The 22,618-nt window shown below is 51.5% G+C and overlaps 1 protein-coding gene across 2 annotated transcripts; it reads left to right on the top strand.

Annotated features, from left to right (window-relative positions):
* The first annotated feature begins 751 nt into the window (after positions 1-751).
* On the top strand, positions 752-20,652 carry GRIPAP1 (GRIP1 associated protein 1). Of its 2 annotated transcripts, XM_053473094.1 has the most exons (28): positions 752-1,044; positions 1,513-1,579; positions 2,344-2,405; positions 2,551-2,577; positions 3,442-3,549; positions 3,625-3,763; positions 3,895-4,025; positions 7,766-7,805; positions 8,089-8,159; positions 8,317-8,352; positions 8,539-8,570; positions 10,118-10,165; positions 10,410-10,509; positions 10,672-10,749; positions 10,876-10,968; positions 11,328-11,462; positions 11,627-11,722; positions 11,799-12,011; positions 12,662-12,775; positions 13,175-13,252; positions 13,741-13,836; positions 14,047-14,103; positions 14,326-14,425; positions 16,412-16,542; positions 17,032-17,154; positions 17,541-17,634; positions 18,434-18,588; positions 20,087-20,652. In XM_053473094.1, the coding sequence occupies exons 1-28, from the start codon at positions 760-762 to the stop codon at positions 20,174-20,176; spliced, it is 2,799 nt and encodes a 932-aa protein (XP_053329069.1). In that variant the 5' UTR covers positions 752-759; the 3' UTR covers positions 20,177-20,652. The 2 variants fall into 2 exon arrangements, with proteins under 2 accessions (XP_053329069.1, XP_053329070.1); XM_053473095.1 differs by lacking the exon at positions 10,876-10,968.
* Positions 20,653-22,618: the final 1,966 nt, after the last annotated feature.

Here is a 22,618-nt window from a genome sequence, read left to right as displayed (position 1 = left end):
GGGTTTGGGCAGGTGATGCGGGAATCACGAGGACAAATGTTTTTAATTTTGGGGCAGATTTGGTGAATGTGGGGGCAGAACAGACATGTTGGGGGGGCAGGCCTCACCCCATCTCTTCACACTTAAGGTTTATGTTTTTCTATTACTTGTAACGCTAATCCTTTAAATAAATCGATTTATATTGTCTATAAAATGCCGTCATTTTCTTTGCACAAGGACAGAGACTTGCCCCAAAGAAGGGCAGAAATACGATGATAGCCAATAACGGCATTTAAACCGGCATCCAATCCCCTGCCCAGCACAGCCGGTCAAGTCGCTACGGCCGTACCCTCTTCATACGCCCCAAGAATCTGACCCAAGGGTCCCAAAACTTGGGTAAGCAGCGGAGTTTCAGCCGCCCAATCAGAGGGCAGGGCAGGGGCCGAGCTTTTACCCCTGCCCCAGAGGGCCGAGCTTTTACCCCTGCCCCAGAGGGCCGAGCTTTTACCCCTGCCCCAGAGGGCCGAGCTTTTACCCTTGCCCCAGAGGACCATGCGTTTACCCCTGCCCCATAGAGCCGAGCTTTTACCCCTGCCCCACAGGGCCGAGCTTTTACCCCTGCCCCACAGAGCCGAGCTTTTACCCCTGCCCCACTGAGCCGAGCTTTTACCCCTGCCCCACAGAGCCGAGCTTTTACCCCTGCCCCACAGAGCCGAGCTTTTACCCCTGCCCCACAGAGCCGAGCTTTTACACCTGCCTCCCGGGTTACATCCACAGGTAATGCCCCTGGCGTGCTGCAGAGGGCAGCATATCTGGGCTGAGCCGGTTCTCCAGGCTCCGTTCTACTGTCCAGCCGGTGTAGTCTCTATGATCCCGAGTTGCGTTCAGATCTGCTCTGGCCCTGGTTGCGCCTTCTATGGTCTGTTGCGGGCGGTGCCATTGCGCGGTGCTGCAGGAGGGGGGGTCTGGCTAAGAGCTGTAGGTGCAGAGATTTGTCCGGTTTCCCCTCCTGGCGAAGGGATGATGGCGCAGGCTCTGTCCGAAGAGGAGTTCCAGCGGATGCAGGTGAGAGAGAGAGCAGCGGGGAGTGACGTCATCAGCTGTCACTTGGTGTTGATGCCATACTGGAACTGCGTGACGATATTCTGCCTTTGCAGGGGTGTGTCAAGATGGCCTTCTTCTCCGAGGGAATACTTGGCAATGCCCTGCCCTTCCATGGGGATACCTAAGGAACTCTGCCCCCTCATCAAAGAGTACCTGTCTCTGCCCCTCCCCTTGGCAGAGAGTACCTGTCTATGCTCTGCCCCTCATCAAAGAGTATCTGTCTATGCTCTTCCCCTCCGCTGAGAGTACCTGTCTATGCTCTGCCCCTCCCCTCCGCTGAGAGTACATGTCTATGCTCTGCCCCTCCCCTCGGCAGATAGTACCCTCCGGAACCCCTGTTGATGATGTCATAGGGTGATGTCAGGGGATGCGCTGTATGTTATGACTGCGGCTTCCACTTTATTCATCGTATTTTTCTTTGTGTTTCAGGCTCAGCTCCTTGAACTCCGGACGCAGAACTACCAGCTGTCAGACAGCCTGCGCAAGAACAGCCAGGGTGTGTGAGATACCCTGCCTCCCATCTATATAATTATATATTATCTCATACCCCGCGCCCGTCTATATTATTATATATTATCTCATACCACACGCCCGTCACCCGTCCATATTATTAAAGATTATCTTGTACCTTGCGCCCGCCTCCTCTCTATATTATTATATATTATCTGGTACCCCGCACCTGTCACCCGTCTATATTATTATATATTATCTCGTAACCCGCTCCTGCCTCCCCTCTATATTATATTATATTATCTAGAACCCCGCGCCTGCCTCCCATCTATATTATTATATATTATCCCGTACCCCGCGTCTGCCTCCCATCTATATTATTATATATTATCTTGTACCCCGCGCCTGCCTCCCTTCTATATTATTATTATATATTATCTCGTACCCTGCGCCTGCCTCCCGTCTATATTAATATATATGATCTTGTACCCCGCCTCCCGTCTATATTATTATATATTATCTTGTACTCCGCGCCTGCCTCCCGTCTATATTATTATTATATATGATCTCGTACCCCGCGCCTGCCTCCCCTCTATATTATTATCATATATTATCTCGTACCCCGCTCCTGCCTCCCCTCTATATTATTATATATTATCTCGTACCACGCGCCCGTCACCCGTCTATATTATTATATATTATCTCGTACCCCGCGCCTGCTTCCTGTTTATATAATTATCTATATATATTTATATAATCATACCCCACATGCTCTTCTCTGCTGTAAGTCTGCTGCCTTTTTCTCTGCAGAGCTTTCGTCTCTCCGCCAGAAACAGACCTCACTGGAGCGAGACTTTGCAAAAGCTCAGAAGGTAAAGGCCACGCGCTCTCACAGCATTTGCCCCACGTGTAACAAGGCAGGAAGTCTGCCCCTCCATCACCTTATTTCTCTCTCCGTGGCTGTCCCAGTGTTGTAGGGCTCACCACTCGTTTACCCGCTTCTTCTTTCTTTTGTAGGCACTGAGCAAAAGCAAGAAGGCCCAGGTGAGATAAAGTGCCCCAGTACCTGAATTTTAACCCACTGTGTGCTATATTATTATGTTATCTCGTACCCCGCGCCTGCCGCCTTCTATATTATTATATATTATCTCGTACCCCGCGTCTGCCGCTCATCTGTATTATTATATATATTATCTCGTAACCCGCACCTGCCGCTCGTCTATATTATTAAATATTATCTCGTACCCCGTGCCTGCCGCTCATCTGTATTATTATTATATTATCTCATACCCCGAGCCCGCCTCCCACCTATAGTATTGTATAAATTATCTCATACCCTGCGTATATATAGGCCCAGGTAAGATAAAGGGCCCCAGTACCTGAATTTTAACCCACTGTGTGCTGATGGAGCCACAGACTTGTTTATGATATTTTCTGTATATTTTTCTTTTGGCTTGAAGTCTGTGCAGGGGAATGCAGGCCGGCTGTGCTCCTATGCAGCCAGGTGGGACCCATGGGGTTTGGCTCCTCCCATGCATTATGTGGGGGCCCCGGGTCTGGCCCCTCCCACATTGATGGGTGGTGCCCTGGGTCTGGCTTCTCCCACGGGGATGGGTGTCACGCCAGGTCTGGCTCCTCCTACATGGGTGGAACTCCAGGTATGGCTCCTCCCATGCTGATGGGTGGTGCCACGGGTTTGGCTCCTCCCACGCGGATGGGTGGTGCCCCAGGTCTGGCTGCTCCCGTGCAGATGGTTGGTGCCCAGGTCTGGCTCCTCCCACAGGGATGGAATGGAGAAGGGTGCAGTTTTAACTCTGTTCCCCATTGGCTGTAGTCTCCTTCTCTGAGGGACCTCGTCAGGACCTCTCCTTTTGCCCTCCCCCTGTTCTTTTTTTGTGCCCCATGCAGGAGGTGGAGGCTTTGCTGGGTGAGAATGAGATGCTGCAGGGGAAGCTTCACAGTCAGGAGGATGATTTCCGCCTCCAGAACAGCACGTTGATGCAGGAGCTGTCCAAGGTACTGGCCTGTGGCCGACTGCAGGGGGCGCTGCCTTGCAGGGTTGGTGGTATATTCATGGTTGTTTGCTCTTAGCTCTGCTCCCAGATTGAGCAGCTAGAAAGAGAAAACATGCAGCTGAAGGAAGGTGGCCTGTCCCTGGCCCCGGGGGCCACAGACGAAGAGCTAAGGAGGCTACAAGCAGAGAACACGGCTCTGCAGAAAACCATCTCAGGTGAGGAACGCTCCGCTGGAATCTGTGTTTTTGGGTGTCCGTCTCCTATCTCTGCTCTCTGTCTGTCGGTCCCTCTGATGCATCTGCAGACCGTCTCTCTGGATATTGACAGCTTATCTCTCTGTGTTTAGCTCTGAGTGAGCGCCGCGATAAGGAAACGTCTTCCCTCAAGAGTCAGGAATTACAGGCCAATGGTCACCTCGGGGCACAAAACAGTGCTGAGACTTTGCCACTGCAAGGGGCAGATGGACTCACTGGGCAGGTAATACAAACTGCATGCCGAGCTCTCTGTGTGTCCCCACCAAAGCTCCTTATTCCTACGATCAGATACGTACAGACTGGCCGGGGTTATTCCCAGTAATTATTCTCAGAATCAGATAAAAATATAGGTTTTCCACAACCCTAGTTTTCCCCAGTTGTAGTTTTTGCCCTAATCTAATGTTTTCAGGCCGCTGCATTTTAGCCATTGAGAGTCCTCGCTCTGTTATCTGATCCCCAATCTACTCAACAAACACACTGCCTCCTTATAATACTGCCTGTGGGTAACAATAGAATGGCTCTGTCTTAACCACCCAGATGGACTCTTAAGACTTAATTAGCATTTCCATAAAGCGTCAGCGGCAATGGCGGCTCCAGGTCTGCAGATAAAGGGAGTTTATTATTATTTATTGTGTTATATAGCGCCATCAAATTCCGTAGCGCTGTACAATAGGTAGACAGGACATAACAAGTAGTATATGACAAAATTGACTAACAGAGACAACAGGTGAGGAGGGCCCTGAGCACAGGAGCTTACAGTCTAGAGGGAGTTGGGTGTATTACGCAATAGGTAAAAGTGCCGTTGTTAGGGATAGACCAGCCAGACGAGTAAAAGTATCGCAGGAGAGGGAGTAGGAAAGGTGAGCTAAAGGAATATGGGAGTATGGGAGGCTGTCAGTGTGCTATGTTGTATGGGAGGAAAGGGGTTAATGTGCTATGTTGTAGGCATCCTTAAAGAAGTGGGTCTTGAGGGATTTTTTGAAGGAATAAAGGCAGGGGGAGAGACGGACAGACCGGGAGAGAGCCGGATAGACAGGGGAGAGCGTTCCAGAGGATAGGAAATCTTGTAAGCAGGCATGAGAGTGAAAAATCAGAGGAGGGGATAGAAGGAAATCATCGGATGAGCGGAGAGAGCGGTTAGGAGGGTATTTAGCGATGAGATGTGGGGGGGGGGGGTTGCTGTGAAGGGCTTTGAAAGTAAGAGTGAGGATTTTGAATCCTGAAGCGCACAGGCAGCGAGGGGAGAGACCGACAGAGGGGAGAGAGGTTAGTAAAGCGATGGGAGAGGAAGATAAGTCTGGCGGCAGCATTCATGGTGGATTGTAGAGGGGTGAGACGGTTAAGAGGGAGACCGGCTAAGACAGAGTTACAGTAATCAAGACGGGAGATGATCAGGGCATGGACAAGAGCCTTAGTGGCACGCTGTGTTAGGAAGGGACGGATGCGGGCAATGTTCTTAAGATGAAGGCGACAGTTTTTAGAGACAGACTGAATGTGGGGGGTGAACGAAACGTCACAGTCAAGGGTGACACCAGGACAGCGTGCATGAGTAGACGGGGAGATGATGACGCCATTAACAAGGGAATTGATGGGGGAATCTTAGCATTGGAGGGAGGGAAGATGATGAGTTCTGTTTTGGAGAGGTTGAGTTTCAAGAAACGTTCAGACATCCAGGTAGAGACAGAGGCGAGACAGTTAGATACACGATCTAAGACAGAGGGAGAGAGATCAGGGGAGGATTGATAGATCTGGGTGTCATCAGCATACAGATAGTATTAAAAGCCAAAGGATGAGATCAGTTTGCCAAGCAAGGAAGTGTAAAGAGAGAACAGAAGGGGTCCTAAAACTGAGCCTTGGGGTCCCCGACTGAGAGGGGGGAGGGGAAGTGTTACTGGAGACAGAGACTCTGAAGGTACAATCAGAGAGGTAGGAAGTGAGCCATGAGAGAGCAGTATCGCGGAGGCCCAATGGGGCAAAATGAGATAAAACTAGGTTTCTGTCATCGCGACCGACATTATTACTGTATACAGTGCTGGGGGGTTATTACTGTATACAGCGCTGGGGGGTTATATTACTGTATACAGTGCTGGGGGGTTATATTACTGTATACAGCGCTGGGGGGTTATATTACTGTATACAGTGCTGGGGGTATATTACTGTATACAGTGCTGGGGGGTTATATTACTGTATACAGCACTGGGGGTTATTATTGTATACAGCGCTGGGGGGTTATTACTGTATAGAGCGCTGGGGGCTATATCACTGTATACAGCACTGGGGGTTATTACTGTATACAGCGCTGGGGGTTATATTACTGTATACAGCGCTGGGGGTTATAACTGTATACAGCACTGGGGGTATATTACTGTATACAGCGCTGGGGGTTATATTATTGTATACAGTGCTGGGGGGTTATTACTGTATAGAGCGCTGGGGGTATATTACTGTATACAGCGCTGGGGGTTATGTTACTGTATACAGCGCTGGGGTTATATTACTGAATACAGCGTTGGGGGTTATATTACTGTATACAGCGCTGGGGGTTATATTACTGTATACAGCGCTGGGGGGTTATATTACTGTATACAGCGCTGGGGGTTTTATTACTGTATACAGCACTGGGGGTTATATTATTGTATACAGCGCTGGGGGTTATATTGTATACAGCGCTGGGGGTTATATTACTGTATACAGCGCTGGAGGGTTATATTACTGTATACAGCGCTGGGGGTTATTACTGTATACAGCGCTTGGGGGGATATATTACTGTATACAGCTCTGGGGGTTATATGACTCTATACAGCACTGGGGGTTATATCACTGTATACAGTGCTGGGGGTTATATCACTGTATACAGTGCTGGGGGTTATATTACTCTATACAGCACTGAGGGTTATATTACTGTATACAGGGCTTGGGGGGATATATTACTCTATACAGTGCTGGGGGTTATATTACTGTATACAGCGCTGGGGGGTTATATTACTGTATATAGTGTTGGGGGGTATATTACTGTATACAGCGCTGGGGGGTTATATTACTGTATATAGTGTTGGGTATATTAATGTATATAGTGCTGGGGGTTATATTACTTTATATAGTGTTGGAGGGTATATTAATGTATATAGTGTTGGGGGGTATATTAATGTATACAGTGCTGGGGGTTATATTACTTTATATAGTGTTGGAGGGTATATTAATGTATATAGTGTTGGGGGGATATATTACTCTATACAGCGCTGGGGGTTATATTACTGTATACAGTGCTGGGGGTTATATTACTGTATACAGCGCTGGGGGTTATATTACTGTATACAGCGCTGGGGGGTTATATTACTGTATACAGCGCTGGGGGGTTATATTACTGTATACAGCACTGGGGGGTTATATTACTGTATACAGCGCTGGGGGTTATATTACTGTATACAGCGCTGGGGGTTATATCACTGTATACAGTGCTGGGGGGTTATATTACTGTATACAGCGCTGGGGGTTATTACTGTATACAGCGCTTGGGGGGATATATTACTGTATACAGCGCTGGGGGTTATATTACTGTATACAGCGCTGGGGGTTATATGACTCTATACAGCACTGGGGGTTATATCACTGTATACAGTGCTGGGGGTTATATTACTGTATACAGGGCTTGGGGGGATATATTACTCTATACAGTGCTGGGGGTTATATTACTGTATACAGCGCTGGGGGATTATATTACTGTATATAGTGTTGGGGGTATATTACTGTATACAGCGCTGGGGGGTTATATTACTGTATATAGTGTTGGGTATATTAATGTATACAGTGCTGGGGGTTATATTACTTTATATAGTGTTGGAGGGTATATTAATGTATATAGTGTTGGGGGGTATATTAATGTATACAGTGCTGGGGGGTTATATTACTGTATACAGCGCTGGGGGTCATTACTGTATTGGACTTATACTGTCTGTTTTGCAGGAATCATCATGCTGGCCGCCTGGTGTCGAAAATTTACAAGGTGAGTGCGGGTTCCACATTCATGCCCCTGATACTAATGTACAGCACTGGGAGGTATATTATTGTATACAGTGCCGGGGGTATATTATAGTATACATTGCAGAGGGGTATATGATCGGATACAGCACGGGGAGGTATATTAATGTATACAGCGCGGGGAGGGTATATTAATGTATACAGCACGGGGAGGGTATATTAATGTATACAGCGCGGGGGGGTATATTAATGTACACAGCGCGGGGGGGGGTATTATCTGTCGCTGAATCACTTCCTGTTTTATGTAGGAATGACACTGAAATTAGAGGCAGAAATGGAAGAGAAGCGGCTTTTACGAGAGCAGATAACCGCCCAGCAGGTGAGGGCTGCGCTCCGAGACCCCGTATCTCCCACCTGTCTGAGCAGGACTGAGCTGGCTCTGCCCAGCTACCCCGAGCCAGTTACCCCCTGCCCAGTTACCCCCTGGCCTGTTACCTCCAGCTACTGAGGCTAACATTTTATGTGGTTCTGAACAGGGGAAAATTTCTGTGCTACAGGAGGAGCAGATAAAGGTACGTCCCATGTGACGTGTGTGTGTGCAGCGTGTGACGTGTGTGTGTGTGTGTGTGTGTGCAGCGTGTGACGTGTGTGTGTGTGTGCAGCGTGTGACGTGTGTGTGCAGTGTGAGACGTGTATGTGCAGCTCGTATGGCTGGCCTTGTATGTAGATATTTTAAGCTTTTCTTGTTCTCCTTTCAGATTGCTGAAAAATTAAAGAAGAAGCATGATAGGTCTGTGTAACGGCATCGCTGCCCCCCATTCACCACCCCTTTACCCTCTCCCCTCCTGTATATCTCTCTCCTCACCCTCTCCAATCCTGTATATCTCTCTCCTCACCCTCTCCCCTCCTATATATCTCTCTCCTCACCCTCTCCCCTCCCCTCCTGTATATCTCTCTCCTCACCCTCTCCCCTCCTGTATATCTCTCTCCTCACCCTCTCCCCTCCTATATATCTCTCTCCTCACCCTCTCCCCTCCTGTATATCTCTCTCCTTACCCTCTCCCCTCCTGTATATCTGTTGGTTGAATTAATGGTCGAATTCTCCTCAGAAAAAGTTTTTTCTTTATTTAGATTATGCGCATAATCGAGACAAGGCACACAACACACAAAAGTCGAAGCGTTGTCTAATTACATATTTGGATTACATGGTTTATATAACTTCTTATACTTCTTATCTGCTTCTAATAGCATGCATCATTCTGATTGGTTACTTTTTAAGCAGGTTACGCCTCTTAGTAGATATGTTGGCGCAACTCGTGATATATCATAGACTAGACATTTTCTACTGTCTTTGTCAGCAATAATATTTATGATAACATAAGCATTTTTCTAACAATATCTCTCTCCTAACCCTCTCCCCTCCTGTATATCTCTCTCCTCACCCTCTCCCCTCCTATATATCTCTCTCCCCACCCTCTCCCCTCCTATATGTCTCTCTCTCCTCACCCTCTCCCCTCCTGTATATCTCTCTCCTCACCCTCTCCCCTCCTATATATCTCTCTCCTCACCCTCTCCCCTCCTATATATCTCTCTCCTCACCCTCTCCCCTCCTGTATATCTCTCGCTTTACCCTCTCCCCTCCTATATATCTCTCTCCTCACCCTCTCCCCTCCTGTATATCTCTCTCTTTACCCTCTCCCCTCCTATATATCTCTCTCTTTACCCTCTCTCCTCCTATATATCTCTCTCCTCACCCTCTCTCCTCCTATATATCTCTCTCCTCACCCTCTCCCCTCCTATATATCTCTCTCCTCACCCTCTCCCCTCCTGTATATCTCTCTCCTCACCCTCTCCCCTCCTGTATATCTCTCTCCTCACCCTCTCCCCTCCTGTATATCTCTCTCCTCACCCTCTCCCCTCCTATATATCTCTCTCCTCACCCTCTCCCCTCCTGTATATCTCTCTCCTCACCCTCTCCCCTCCTGTATATCTCTCTCCTCACCCTCTCCCCTCCTGTATATCTCTCCTCACCCTCTCCCCTCCTGTATATCTCTCTCCTCGCCCTCTCCCCTCCTGTATATCTCTCTCCTCACCCTCTCCCCTCCTATATATCTCTCTCCTCACCCTCTCCCCTCCTATATATCTCTCTCCTCACCCTCTCCCCTCCTGTATATCTCTCTCCTCACCCTCTCCCCTCCTGTATATCTCTCTCCTCACCCTCTCTCCTTCTATATATATATATCTCTCCTCACCCTCTCCCTGTTTATTCTCTCTCCCCTGAGATTGAGTCCATGGTCTGTCCTGACACTTTGTATGTTTGTCCTGCGCATGTTGCAGCTACCTGCGGCTACAGACAGACAAAGAGGCTTTGTACAATGACAGCAGGTAAGACATGACGTGTCTGTGTATGTTCACCAGTGACACCCCACTCCCTGTCTGTCCAGTGATATACTGAGCCCTGTCTGTCTGCCCCGTTGGCACACTGAGCCCTGTCTGTACAGTCGGCATTGGCACGCTGAGCCCTATTTGCCCCAGTGGCACTCTGAGCCCTGCCTGTCTGCCCCGTTGGCATGAACACTCTGAGCTGTGTTGTCTTATCTTGCTTTTTATTTTTTTATGTGTTTACAAGAACTAAAATTGAAGAAATTCAGCAGAAGAAAGAGAGCGAAATAAAAGCTCTGAACTTAAAGAATCAAAAGATGCAGCAGGAGCTACAGACAGCCTATCAGGTCAGGGGCTCTTTGGGGGTATAAGAGCCGCGGGCACCCGAGCCGGTCAGGGGGTCTCTGGGGTATAACAGCCGCGGGCACCCGAGCCGGTCAGGGGGTCTCTGGGGTATAAGTGATCTGTGATAATGGTGGCCGGTTTCATGTCATTTGGTGTCTCTACAGAGCTGTACCGAGCTGAGGGAACAACTTCAGAGCCTGAAACAGGAGCATGAAAGGACTCTCCAGGGACTGCAGCAACAGGTAATTACCCACTTAGCCGCAACTCCTCGCTCCTGCCCCGGACGCTCACCTTACATTCATGCCTTTAGTTGCTGAACTCTTCTGCTTGTCTCTCTCGCCTATGTCTGTGGCCGTGTTTGGGGGCAGGTGGCATGGCGGAGCGCGGAGAGCCAGGAGCAGGTGGAGTCCGTTCTGTCTGAGAACAGTGCCCTGCGCACCAGCCTAGCTGCCCTGGAGCAGGTACTTAGCCACGTGGAGGGCACAGCTGGGGCAGTTTAACCCAGTGCCTGCAGAGTCTGATGCCTCCATTGGCGGGCGCAGCAGGGTATAGAATAGTTTATTGTACTGATTAATCCCCGGCCAGACCCTCTGTGGGGATTTGGCTTCATCCAGGACCCCGTTTGAGGGTTGCCTGCGCCGGGAAATTTCTTTCCATCTCCTCCAATTTCCAAAAAGCGTCATTCGGCTGTCACTGGAATCCTTTAAATGATTCCATAGCGCCGGGTCCGGCTTGTGTCAGGACGGTGATTGTGCCCGTGCGCCTCGTTTAACGGATTATCCCCCACACTGTCTGATACGTCAATCTTTGGCATACACAGATCCAGACGTCACGGACTCAGGAGCTCGGTCTGCTGCGGGAACAGAGCGCGTCCCTCGCCGAAGAGCTCCAGGAGCTACGCAGAGACAACGAAGCGCTACAGACTCGGATAGAGGATCTGAACACGCAGCTACAGGTGTGATCCCGGCGGCCCCAGCACTCGCTTTCCATCATGGTGGGGAAAAGCTGTAGTCTAAGATGCTGCGTTTTTCTTAGCCGTCCATTTTTTTTTTCTTTAGAGGCTGGTAAGGATCTCTCGCCCCGTCTCGTTACTCGCGACTCTGTTCTCTTTCTTTGCAGGAGTCTTTCCGAGCGAACGCCCGGCTGGTAGAGCAGATTCAGGATCAGACGCAGGACATTCGGCGCCTACAGCAGGACCTAGAGGAAGCTCGTAAGGTAGCGCATGCTTTGATTCCAGTTGCCCTCCAGATCCAGTGACCCGGCGACCGACTCGTTCCCCTGTCCCTTGCAGAGCGCTGACAAGAGAAAAGCCATGCTGGATGAGATGGCTATTGAGATGTTGCAGGAGAAGACTCAGCACAAGGACGAGGTGGGAAACATTAAGCTTCAGCATGAGAAGGAGGTGCTGAGTATCCGAGCCAAGTATGAGAAGGAGCTCCGGGAGCTCCATGAAGAAAAGAACCGAGGAGAGGAAGCGCTACGGGCACAACTGCGTGACGAGAAGGTGAGAGGTCCCGGCTACGGCCACCATCCTAAGATCGAGCTAAATGCCGTCTTTATGGGAGCTCGTTCTTTCCTGTAACATCCCAAAACCATGTATTAAAGTCGGAAGTTCACTAAATACCAGGACCGGGGCCGCAGCCCAACTTCCAGCTGAGTGGTTGTGACCCTATTTTGGGTTCATTGTGGATAAAAATGGCTGCTTGCGCCAGGACAGAGTGACAGTCACTGTGATTATGGGCCTTGTGTTGGTTGAATTAATGGTCGAATTCTCCTCAGAAAGAGTTTTCCTTTATTTAGATCATGCGCATAATCGAGACAAGGCACACAACACACAAAAGTCGAAGTGTTGTCTGATTACATGTTTGGATTACATGGTTTATATAACCTCTTATCTACTTCTAATAGCATGCATCATTCTGATTGGTTACTTTTCAAGCAGGTTACACCTATTAAACTGCATAATTAAAAATGGCCCAGGCTTATATATATATATATATATATATATATATATAGAATAACATAGAGGAAGTGTATTGGCGTGAAATTAAGCTTTTTTCCAACACCTTGTTTAATGAAACCTACGCAGTATCCCCTTTAGACAATTAGCGGGGATGTAAGTAACGCGAGTATCGCTACCTGTGTGCATGGCAGGCCCGGAGCCGGGAGCTGGAGGTTTTCCAGCAGACAGCCGAGGAGCTGCGCTTACAGATCCAGTCACTCGAGGGAACCAAGGGATGGTTTGAGAGGCGACTGAAGGAAGCAGAGGTATGTGCAAGCAGTGCTGCTGAGGTATGTGCGAGTAGCGATGTCGGGGGGGGCAGAGGTGCATGCGAGCGGGGCGGCTGGGGGGCAGAGGTGCGTGCGAGCGGGGCGGCGGGGGGGCAGAGATGCGTGCGAGTGGGGGGGCAGAGGTGCGTGCGAGCGGGGCGGCTGGGGGCAGAGGTGCGGGGCGGCGGGGGGGCAGAGGTGCGTGCAAGCGGGGCGGCGGGGGGGGCAGAGGTGCGTGCGAGCGGGGCGGCGGGGGAGCAGAGGTGCGTGCGAGCGGGGGGGGCAGAGGTGCGTGCGAGCAGGGCGGCGGGGGGGTAGAGGCGCGTGCGTGTGAGCGGGGTGGTGGGGGGCAGAGGTACCTACATCTTTCACAGAGGAGTAACCATGTTTCTGCAGGAAACCATCGAGAAGAACGACCTGCGGCACCAGGAAGATGTGGCCGGACTCCGAGCCGAGCACACGGAGGACCTCAATGTAAGTCAAGGGCTGGAAAGCCTGGCTCTGTGCGGCGTAATCACTTATATCAGATATTCTGCCTCATTATACACAGGAGGGGTATATCTGATATTCTGCCTCATTATACACCAGGAGGGGTATATCTGATATTCTGCCTCATTATACACCAGGAGGGGTATATCTGATATTCTGCCTCATTATACACCAGGAGGGGTATATCTGATATTCTGCCTCATTATACACCAGGAGGGGTATATCAGATATTCTGCCTCATTATACACCAGGAGGGGTATATCTGATATTCTGCCTCATTATACACCAGGAGGGGTATATCTGATATTCTGCCTCATTATACACCAGGAGGGGTATATCTGATGTTCTGCCTCATTATACACCAGGAGGGGTATATCAGATATTCTGCCTCATTATGTGAGGTTAGGGTAAGGTTTTCCTCCTGCTGGGGTCACCGGGGGGTTTCTCTGATGACCGTTTCTTTTGAATGTCAGTTAAAGAGCCAGGAGCTGAATCAGATGAGAGGAGAGCTAGAAGCTTTTACACAAGAGAGAGCAGATCTCCAGCTAACCATCAACCTTCTGAGACAGGTACGTCCTGAGCAGCCGGCCGGGCCGCCTCCGGCCCTTCTGTTGCCGGCCGGGCCGCCTGACGGCTCTTCTGTTACCGGCCGGGCCGCCTTCGGCCCTTCTGTTACCGGCCATGTTTCCCGCTCATTTTTTTGGTGAGACCGGGGGCCACGTTACCCGACCGACTGTCATCGCGTTCCGCAGCTTTTCTAATATTCTGTATTCCTGCAGGAAGTGAAAGATACCGCGGACGGACAGCGAATTCTGGAGAAAAAAGGGAGCGCAACGGTAAGTTACGTTACCTAATCATAGACGTATTTAACAGACTATGAATACACGGCCCCCGGGATACATACCCCTCTCCTAATACACAGCCCCCGGGATACTTACCCCTCTCCTAATATACGGCCCCCGGGATACATACCCCTCACCCTCTCCTAATACACAGACCCCAGGACAAGGACCCCTCATCCGCTCTTAATACAGAGATGGGTTTTGCGTCTGTTGCAGCTGAAGGATCTAAAGAGACAGCTTCACCTGGAACGGAAACGCGCAGACAAGCTGCAGGAACGTTTGCAGGACATTCTCACCAACAGCAAAACCCGGAGCGGTGAGTGACAGCCTGAACCGGGCGCGCCTTCATTGATCTGGTTGGCAGAGAGTCATGGGATTTGTAGTCCAGTGACTGCCTTGCTCCTATTCGGCTCCCATGTCAGTAACTGAGTAACAGGCGGAGTGGAGACGTTCTCGAGCGTGTCGGGGCCGACAGGACTAGCTTCACTCGAGGACCCTGTTTGTATCTGGAAGTAAAAGCCACGAGAGCCCCAGGAGGTGAACACTGCGGGTTGCCCGTGCCGCCCCGTGTCCACCGCGGATGTGGTCTCTCCGTGTGCTTTGTGTACTGTGCGCTACTGTGAGGTGGGGGATTCATGGCTGCCATCTCCTTAGTGGCCTGCGGGGGGCAGCGTAGGCAGCTGATTAGTGTCTGTAAGGAGGTTAGTTATTGGGGTAGTGCTGGAGGCATCTGGCTTTTGGAGAAATCGTGGACGTGGGTTAAGGTAAGACGAGCTGTTTAATGGCTGCTTTTCTCCACCGGTCTGACCTCTGTCTGGCTGTTTGCTGCATTGCCCTCCAGGGTGAGGGTTTCTGGCTCGTGGCGCGTGGCGCATCCCGTGGGTGGCAGCGCCCAGGTGGGGAGGAGGGACACGCTCTCATCCCACGATTCTGCAGACAGAGCCTCCCTGCCGTCCATCCTGCTTCCCCCTACTCCCACCGGAGGCATTAAGCATCCACTCTCAGCAGGGTATTAATATTTAATGGCTGCGATGACTCTTATAAAACCAAGAAAGTGCTGATCACCGGTAAGCGTGGGCGGCCTGCGATCCACATCATCTCACAGCGAGCCGTGGGTTAATCCTGTGTGTCGTGTCTCTATATATACGTTACACTGTATATAGTACCCCCTCCCAGGAGCGGAGCCTGTATATACGTTACACTGTATATAGTGCCCCCTCCCAGGGGCGGAGCCTGTATATACGTTACACTGTATATAGTACCCCCTCTCAGGGGCGGAGTCTGTATATACGTTACACTGTATATAGTACCCCCTCCCAGGAGCAGAGCCTGTATATACATTACACTGTATATAGTACCCCCTCCCAGGAGCGGAGTCTGTATATACGTTACACTGTATATAGTACCCTCTCCCAGGTCCGGAGTCTGTATATACGTTACACTGTATATAGTACCCCCTCCCAGGAGCGGAGTCTGTATATACGTTACACTGTATATAGTACCCCCTCCCAGGAGCGGAGCCTGTATATACGTTACACTGTATATAGTACCCCCTCTCAGGGGCGGAGTCTGTATATACGTTACACTGTATATAGTACCCTCTCCCAGGTCCGGAGTCTGTATATACGTTACACTGTATATAGTACCCCCTCCCAGGAGCGAAGCCTGTATATACGTTACACTGTATATAGTACCCCCTCTCAGGGGAGGAGTCTGTATATGCGTTACACTGTATGTAGTACCCTCACCCAGGAGCGGAGTCTGTATATACGTTACACTGTATATAGTACCCCCTCCCAGGAGCGGAGCCTGTATATACGTTACACTGTATATAGTACCCCCTCTCAGGGGCGGAGTCTGTATATACGTTACACTGTATATAGTACCCTCTCCCAGGTCCGGAGTCTGTATATACGTTACACTGTATATAGTACCCCCTCCCAGGAGCGAAGCCTGTATATACGTTACACTGTATATAGTACCCCCTCTCAGGGGAGGAGTCTGTATATGCGTTACACTGTATGTAGTACCCTCACCCAGGTCCAGAGTCTGTATATACGTTACACTGTATATAGTACCCCCTCCCAGGGGCGGAGTCTGTATATACGTGACACTGTATATAGTACCCCCTCCCGGGGGCGGAGCCTGTATATACGTTACACTGTATATAGTACCCCCTCTCAGGTCCAGAGTCTGTATATGCGTTACACTGTATATAGTACCCCCTCCCAGGGGCGGAGTCTGTATATACATTACGCTGTATATAGTATCACGTTCTACGTCTTCTGTCTCTCCCCTATAGGTTTGGAGGATTTAGTTTTGGCTGAAATTAGTTCTCCGAGTCGGACGCAGACGGGGGACGGCAGCAGCAGCATCTCCTCCTTCAGTTACAGGGAAATTATGAAGGAGAGCACGGCCCCCAGCGGCAGTAAGGTGCGGGCAGAGGATGAACCTCCCGGTCCCGTGGGGGTGGGCAGAGGATGAACCTCCCGGTCCTGTGGGGGGCGCTCAGCAGGGTGAACCTCCCGGTCCCGTGGGGGCGGGCAGCAGGGTGAACCTCCCGGTCCCGTGGGGGCGGGCAGCAGGGTGAACCTCCCGGTCCCGTGGGGGCGGGCAGCAGGGTGAACCTCCCGGTCCCGTGGGGGCGGGCAGCAGGGTGAACCTCCCGGTCCCGTGGGGGCGGGCAGCAGGGTGAACCTCCCGGTCCCGTGGGGGCGGGCAGCAGGGTGAACCTCCCGGTTCCGTGGGGGCGGGCAGCAGGGTGAACCTCCCAGTCCCGTGGGGGCAGGCGGCAGGGTGAACCTCCTGGTCCCGTGGGGGGGGGGGGGGGCGCGCGGGAGGATGAAACTCCTGGTCCCGGAGCAGGCAGCAGGGGGACCTCCCCCCAGTGGGTTCGTGGGCTCATTCTGTATGTGTTTCTAGTCTAACACGGGCAGCCCAGCGTCGCAGGCGCAGAGACCCGCCGACCTGTCGGACGAGGAAGTCACAGACCTGTTCCAGAGACTGGCAGAGATCCAGCAGGAGAAATGGCTGCTGGAGGAGAAGGTGCTGCCTTGCGTGTGATCTGCGTGTCTGTCCGCATTCTTCTTATATGTATTATACAGTATGTGTCTATATGTAATCCTTACAGTGGCAAGAAAACGTAAGTGAACCCTCAAATTCCCAGCATTTATGTATAAATTGGTCTTAAAATATGGTCTTCGTCTAAGTTACAATAATGAACAAAAATAATCTTTACAATTAATAACACAAGTTACTGTTCTTGTCCATATTGAATCCGTCATTCGCAGCGTGGCTACGACCTCAACAAAAGCTAATTGGAGTCAGGAGATTTTATTACAGATATGTGTAATATACGTGTATCTGTACATGATATATATGTGTCTGTATACAGGACCCCCCTGTTTCTATACAAATGTTTTCTTCTTCAGGTGAAGCATTTGGAGGTGAGCAGCGCGTCGATGGCCGAGGACCTCTGCAGAAAGAGCGCCATCATTGAAACCTACGTAATGGACAGCAGGATAGGTGAGTGCTGGCTGAGGGTGTTGGGGTATGAGTCAGGGTGTTGGTGCTTCCTGCCACAGCTTGTTTGCCCCTCGTCACCTCTCTGCTCCCCCCAGCTCCCTCTGGCTCCTCTCTCCTGTCTGTCCTTGAGCAGCCGCTGGATCTGGTTACAGATTCGCTCTGTTGTTTGATCCGATCGCATCTCGTCCCTGGTTGGCGTCTGTGTCCCGTTCTCTGCTTGTGGTTTGTGGCGGTTGCTCCCTGACTTGTGGGTATATCATGTGGCTGTCATACTTGGTTCTAACCCCTGTGTATTGAGCCAGACCACAATAACCCATTGGGTACATTCTGCAGTTAAATGCAGCCTTGTTGCAACACACATCCATCTTTTACCCAAGCAAGGTGCTCCTGGCCCGCAGTGTGTTGCCCAGGGCCGGGCCATCGACGTGGCTGATATCAGCTGACGCACACTCTGGATTTTGAGGCTGTCAGCATGCGCGGTGCAGTAAGGTGTGAATAATTCAGGTGCTGGAAGATTGGCTCATGTTTTATTTACCGAGACATAGAACGAGGAAGCGCCAAGAAATGGAGGGTCAGCCGCGGCTGCATAATCAGCTCGGCTTCCGGCCAATAAATCATCTTCATAGAAACCTCAATCATTTCTCCCTTCGTTCCAGCAGCTGAGAGGTTAAACACGCTCTGTGTTTGTTTTCCGTGTGACACGTGAAGTCACTCGGAGCTCTTTTTCATATCATAGGTGTCTCTCCGCTCTGTCTGTCACTTTGTTGCTTAACATGTCTCCCGATTCTTCCTTGCGCAGATGTCTCGGCCGCTCACGCTCAGCTGGATCGGAGCAGCATCGGCAGCGTCCTGCGGGATCTGGTGAAACCTGGAGATGAGAACCTGCGCGACATGAATAAGAAGCTGCAGAACATGTTAGAGGAACAGCTCACCAAAAACATGCACCTGCAGAAGGTGAGTGTCCGGCGACCCCCGTTCATTACCGGCAGAGACCCCCACACAGGTTAATGTGCAGTGTGTGAGTACAACACACTGGTTACGGGGAGACGGGGTGCAAATGACAGGTGCGTTGGGGGGGGCATATATGCTGGGTCCAGGCACATCGGGGGGGGGGGCGTATATGCTGGGCGCATCAAGGGGGGGCGTATATGCTGGGCACAGGCACATTGGGAGGGCATATATGCTGGGCGCAGGCACATCGGGGGGGAGCGTATATGCTGGGCGCAGGCACATAGGGGGGCGTATATGCTGGGCGCAGGCACATCGGGGGGGCACATATGCTGGGCACATCGGGAGGTGTATGATCTCTGCTGACCAGCGACCGGCTTTTCTGCTGATGGGATTACATTTTCCTTTTCAGTCCATCATTTAATGAGGAAGTCGATCAATATTTGTTGTCACCCGGAGAGGATCATAAACCCCGTCCCCCTCACTGCCTATTTACTTACCACTTCACCCCTCCCACAGTGTCCCTCAGCCCCGAGACCCCTGTGAGTCGGACTGGATGCCCCTGTCTGTTAGGGGCGTTGTTAGGGTTTTGCGAGGAGCCGAGCAGCGCGTTTAATGCTGATGCAGCTGCCCTGAAACTGATGCCGCTCTGAAGAATGGACCGCGCAGGACGGCCGCCGCGGTGCGCACGGCATGCATTACAGGGACACCCAGCGGGGTGTAAAATCCTGAAAGCCCCCATAACACAGCTTTACGCATGCCGTGTGGTTTATATGTGGAGCGGGATGGAAACGTTCTGCCTCCGATTTGGATTCATTCCCACGGATGCTTCCATCGGCCGCCGGGTAATGGGGGGGAGGCCGCCGGCCACCACAGAACGGCCAAATAACCGTTCACCGCTCTGCAGGGTCTCTGAAAGCAGCTTTGGGCAGGGAGCCGGCTCACCCCGTGTCATCACCGGCCCGTGAAGTGTGTAACTGGCGTGTTACAGCCTCGGCGTCCTCTCATCCCCTGCTGTCACTTTCACTCAGAAGGTCAGACGGAGCGCGAGTTGCCGCCAAGCATGGAAGCTGCCATTGATTTTCCCACCACCTGGGAATTCTCAGTGAAACGCGTCTCCCGCAAGGGGGGTAGCAGATATCCGCGCCTTCTCTTTAACCTTCTGCAGTCTCGTACACCTTCTGTGCAAAGAGGTCCATAGTCAGATCTGGGCTTCGATACTCTCTGTATGAGACTGTCCATGTGCCGTGGGACGCGGGGTGGCAGGTGCTGACAGGGTTTAGGATATATATTGTAATGTAATCTCACCCACTTTGCTGCAGCGATAGGAAGTCGGATCTGTTATGGAACACATCTGCAAGTGTTACTGGAGACCCCATAAGCCTAAGAAACACCCCACCTGTACTGAAATATTCCAGGGTCGGAGTGCCCGTCCGGGAGCGGGGGTCGCAGCGCCGGCGCTCTATTGTCTCTGCTGACCTGGTGTCTCTCTCTGTCTCTGCAGGACCTCGAAGCTCTCTCACAAGAGATCGTGCGACTGAGCAAGGAATGCATCCCACGTCCAGAAAGCCCCCAGACTCGCCCGTCCAGCTGAAGCTGTTTCCGCCCCCCCGGCCTCGCTTGTACTTTTATTTTTAGGTTGGGGTCGGGTTGACGTATTTACCCTCAGCCTCTCGCTGTTCCCCCCCCCCCCCCCCGTTGTCCTTCCAACGTCTACCTGTGATGCCTCTTTTTGCCTAACCTGAACGCCCCCCCCCATGTCTGAATGTTTCTCTCGGGCGGACCTTACAGACCCCAAACGATCACACATTCCTTCAGCACCAAGTACCCCGGGAACGGCTGAGTCCTGCGATTATCGGGGTATCTGGGACTAGCGGTGATTTGTATATATTGTAGCACGTGTCTCGTTCCGAGGACGCCGGCCGCGATAGGGCTGGCGGTGAGTAATGAGAACTTTACTCTGTAGTGGCAGCTCCACTCGCTGGTGGCTGGCGTTATGATGTCATCCATGTCATGTGCCAGCCTACAGGCAAACGTATACGTCACTGGAAATAAAGTGGGAAAAGCCTGCGTGTGCTGTATTATTTATTACTCTATGGGGTGTGGAGTGGGGGCCGGGGGTATTTATTCATTAAATACATTAAATGATGCCCTCTCTAACCGACACACAGAACGTTACCAGCCCAGCAGGGCATGTTTGCTGCCTGGGGGTCTGGGCAAGCGTGATGCTGATCGGCCCCGCTCTATGGGGCGTCATTTCCCGTATGGGGAAGTCCTGGAGCCGGCCGGCGCATGTACTGGGGAGAAAGCACCATTTAGGAACTACAAGCAGACTTATAAAGGCATATGGGGAAAAATACATTACTAGATGCCCCAGAGCACAAACAAGTGGGGAGGGCAGTGACTGCCAGAGTAACAACAGAGGGATAAAAACTTTATCTATAAAGGACACGATGACAGCAAGAGACACGAGAAGGAATAATAGGTGGATAACGATCCAGACCACAACAGATCCTGGGGCCCAAAAGGACCCCAAAAAGCCTTATTCAACCAGTCGCTACAGACATGAGCCGTTCCAGAGGACTGGAATCACTTAACAAAAAGGAAGCTTACAGCCCGTTCCAGACCAGTAAGTCTTACTCCAGTACTGGGTCCCATCGTCTCCTTTCACTTATATAAAAAGGTTTTAGCCCTTTTTGTTACTCTTGCCGCAAAGCCCCCCTGTGTGTTTTGGGGCATCTAATAATGCCTTTTGCCCCTTAATATTAGATTTAGATTTGCTCCCATCCTATTCTGAACCGACTCATAGTTCCTAAATGCTGCCCCCCCATATTCCGCACCATGTGCAGAGAACCACGGCGGGCCCTTCTTCCTTTTATTCCGATGAACCTAAAAAGAACCCTGAAACCCTGTCTGGGGCCGGCGAGGACGGGAGTTGTGTGGTCCTGGTCCGCATCCGGCACACGGTCTTCAGGGGCATAAGAGGCGCTTGTCCCAAACCCAGCCCAATAAGAGGAGAGAAGATGTGGGGTGAGAAATAAATGGCATCTGGGGAAATCCTTCTTGCCCCTCCCTCTTGCCCCTGATGCCCCATCTTGCTGCACTATAAACACGTCTATTTCCCGACAGGACGGCAGAAACCCATCTGCCCCTCTATCTACCCCAGTGATGTCTGAACTGCCCCTTCAAGCTTCAGGTAATTGGAACCCGTTCTAGTCGGATCACGTCCGGTTCCGATACACCCCCCCCACACGGGAAGTTCCACGTTCCACCAAAAATATGAACTTGTCTCACCCCCATCCCCTCTATCTGCAATCCACCCCATACAGCAGAGAGAAAGCCAATTCTGCCCCCCTAAGGGGGGATATATATTTACATACCTCTGGGGCTCCCTCTATGCCCCAGCGGCAGACACATGGGTGCTCCTGCCCCCTGAAGAGGGGTAGGTACGGCTGTTGCCTCTCACTGCAGAGGGGAGGGCACTTCTACCCAACTCGCAGGATCCGGCTTTGCGGTGGAGAGGATAATACTCCTTTACCCCACTCGCAGCCTGCGATGCCCCCATACCCTCTTTCTGCAGCCCCTGCCAGCTCTCTCCTCCTGCATTAACAGCATGACAAGGGGGGAGTGAGGTTGCGGTGGGGGGGGGAGCGAGGCTGCAGGGGGGAGGCTGCAGCTGTAGGGAGGGGGAGGCTGGGTGGAGGGGAATCATCTATTCCTGATTCTTGGATGAGGGAGAGAAGCATCCCTGCCCTGAGCTGGACCCGTGGGGGGCATCAGGACCTGCAATGAGAAATTGACAACAGGTAAGGAGTGTGTATGCGTGTGTCGTATGCGGAGCAGTGTGTAACACAGCGCGTGTGTGTGCTGCAATGTGATGCACTAACTGCAATATTTACTGGTACTCACGGGGTTAAATCTGCTGCGTTGTCGGGTGCTGTGTGTGGCCACCGCCGGTGCATCACATTCAAATAGCGATAGCGGACCCCGCACACCGGACCCCGCAGCCAGTGGGATTTGTAAGAAGCTCTCTGTG

This window comes from Spea bombifrons, chromosome 8 (genome assembly GCF_027358695.1).
Source record: "Spea bombifrons isolate aSpeBom1 chromosome 8, aSpeBom1.2.pri, whole genome shotgun sequence".
Taxonomy (NCBI): domain Eukaryota; kingdom Metazoa; phylum Chordata; class Amphibia; order Anura; family Pelobatidae; genus Spea; species Spea bombifrons.
The sequence above is the reverse complement of the archived record's forward strand: the minus strand, read 5'-3'. Positions and strand labels throughout refer to the sequence as shown.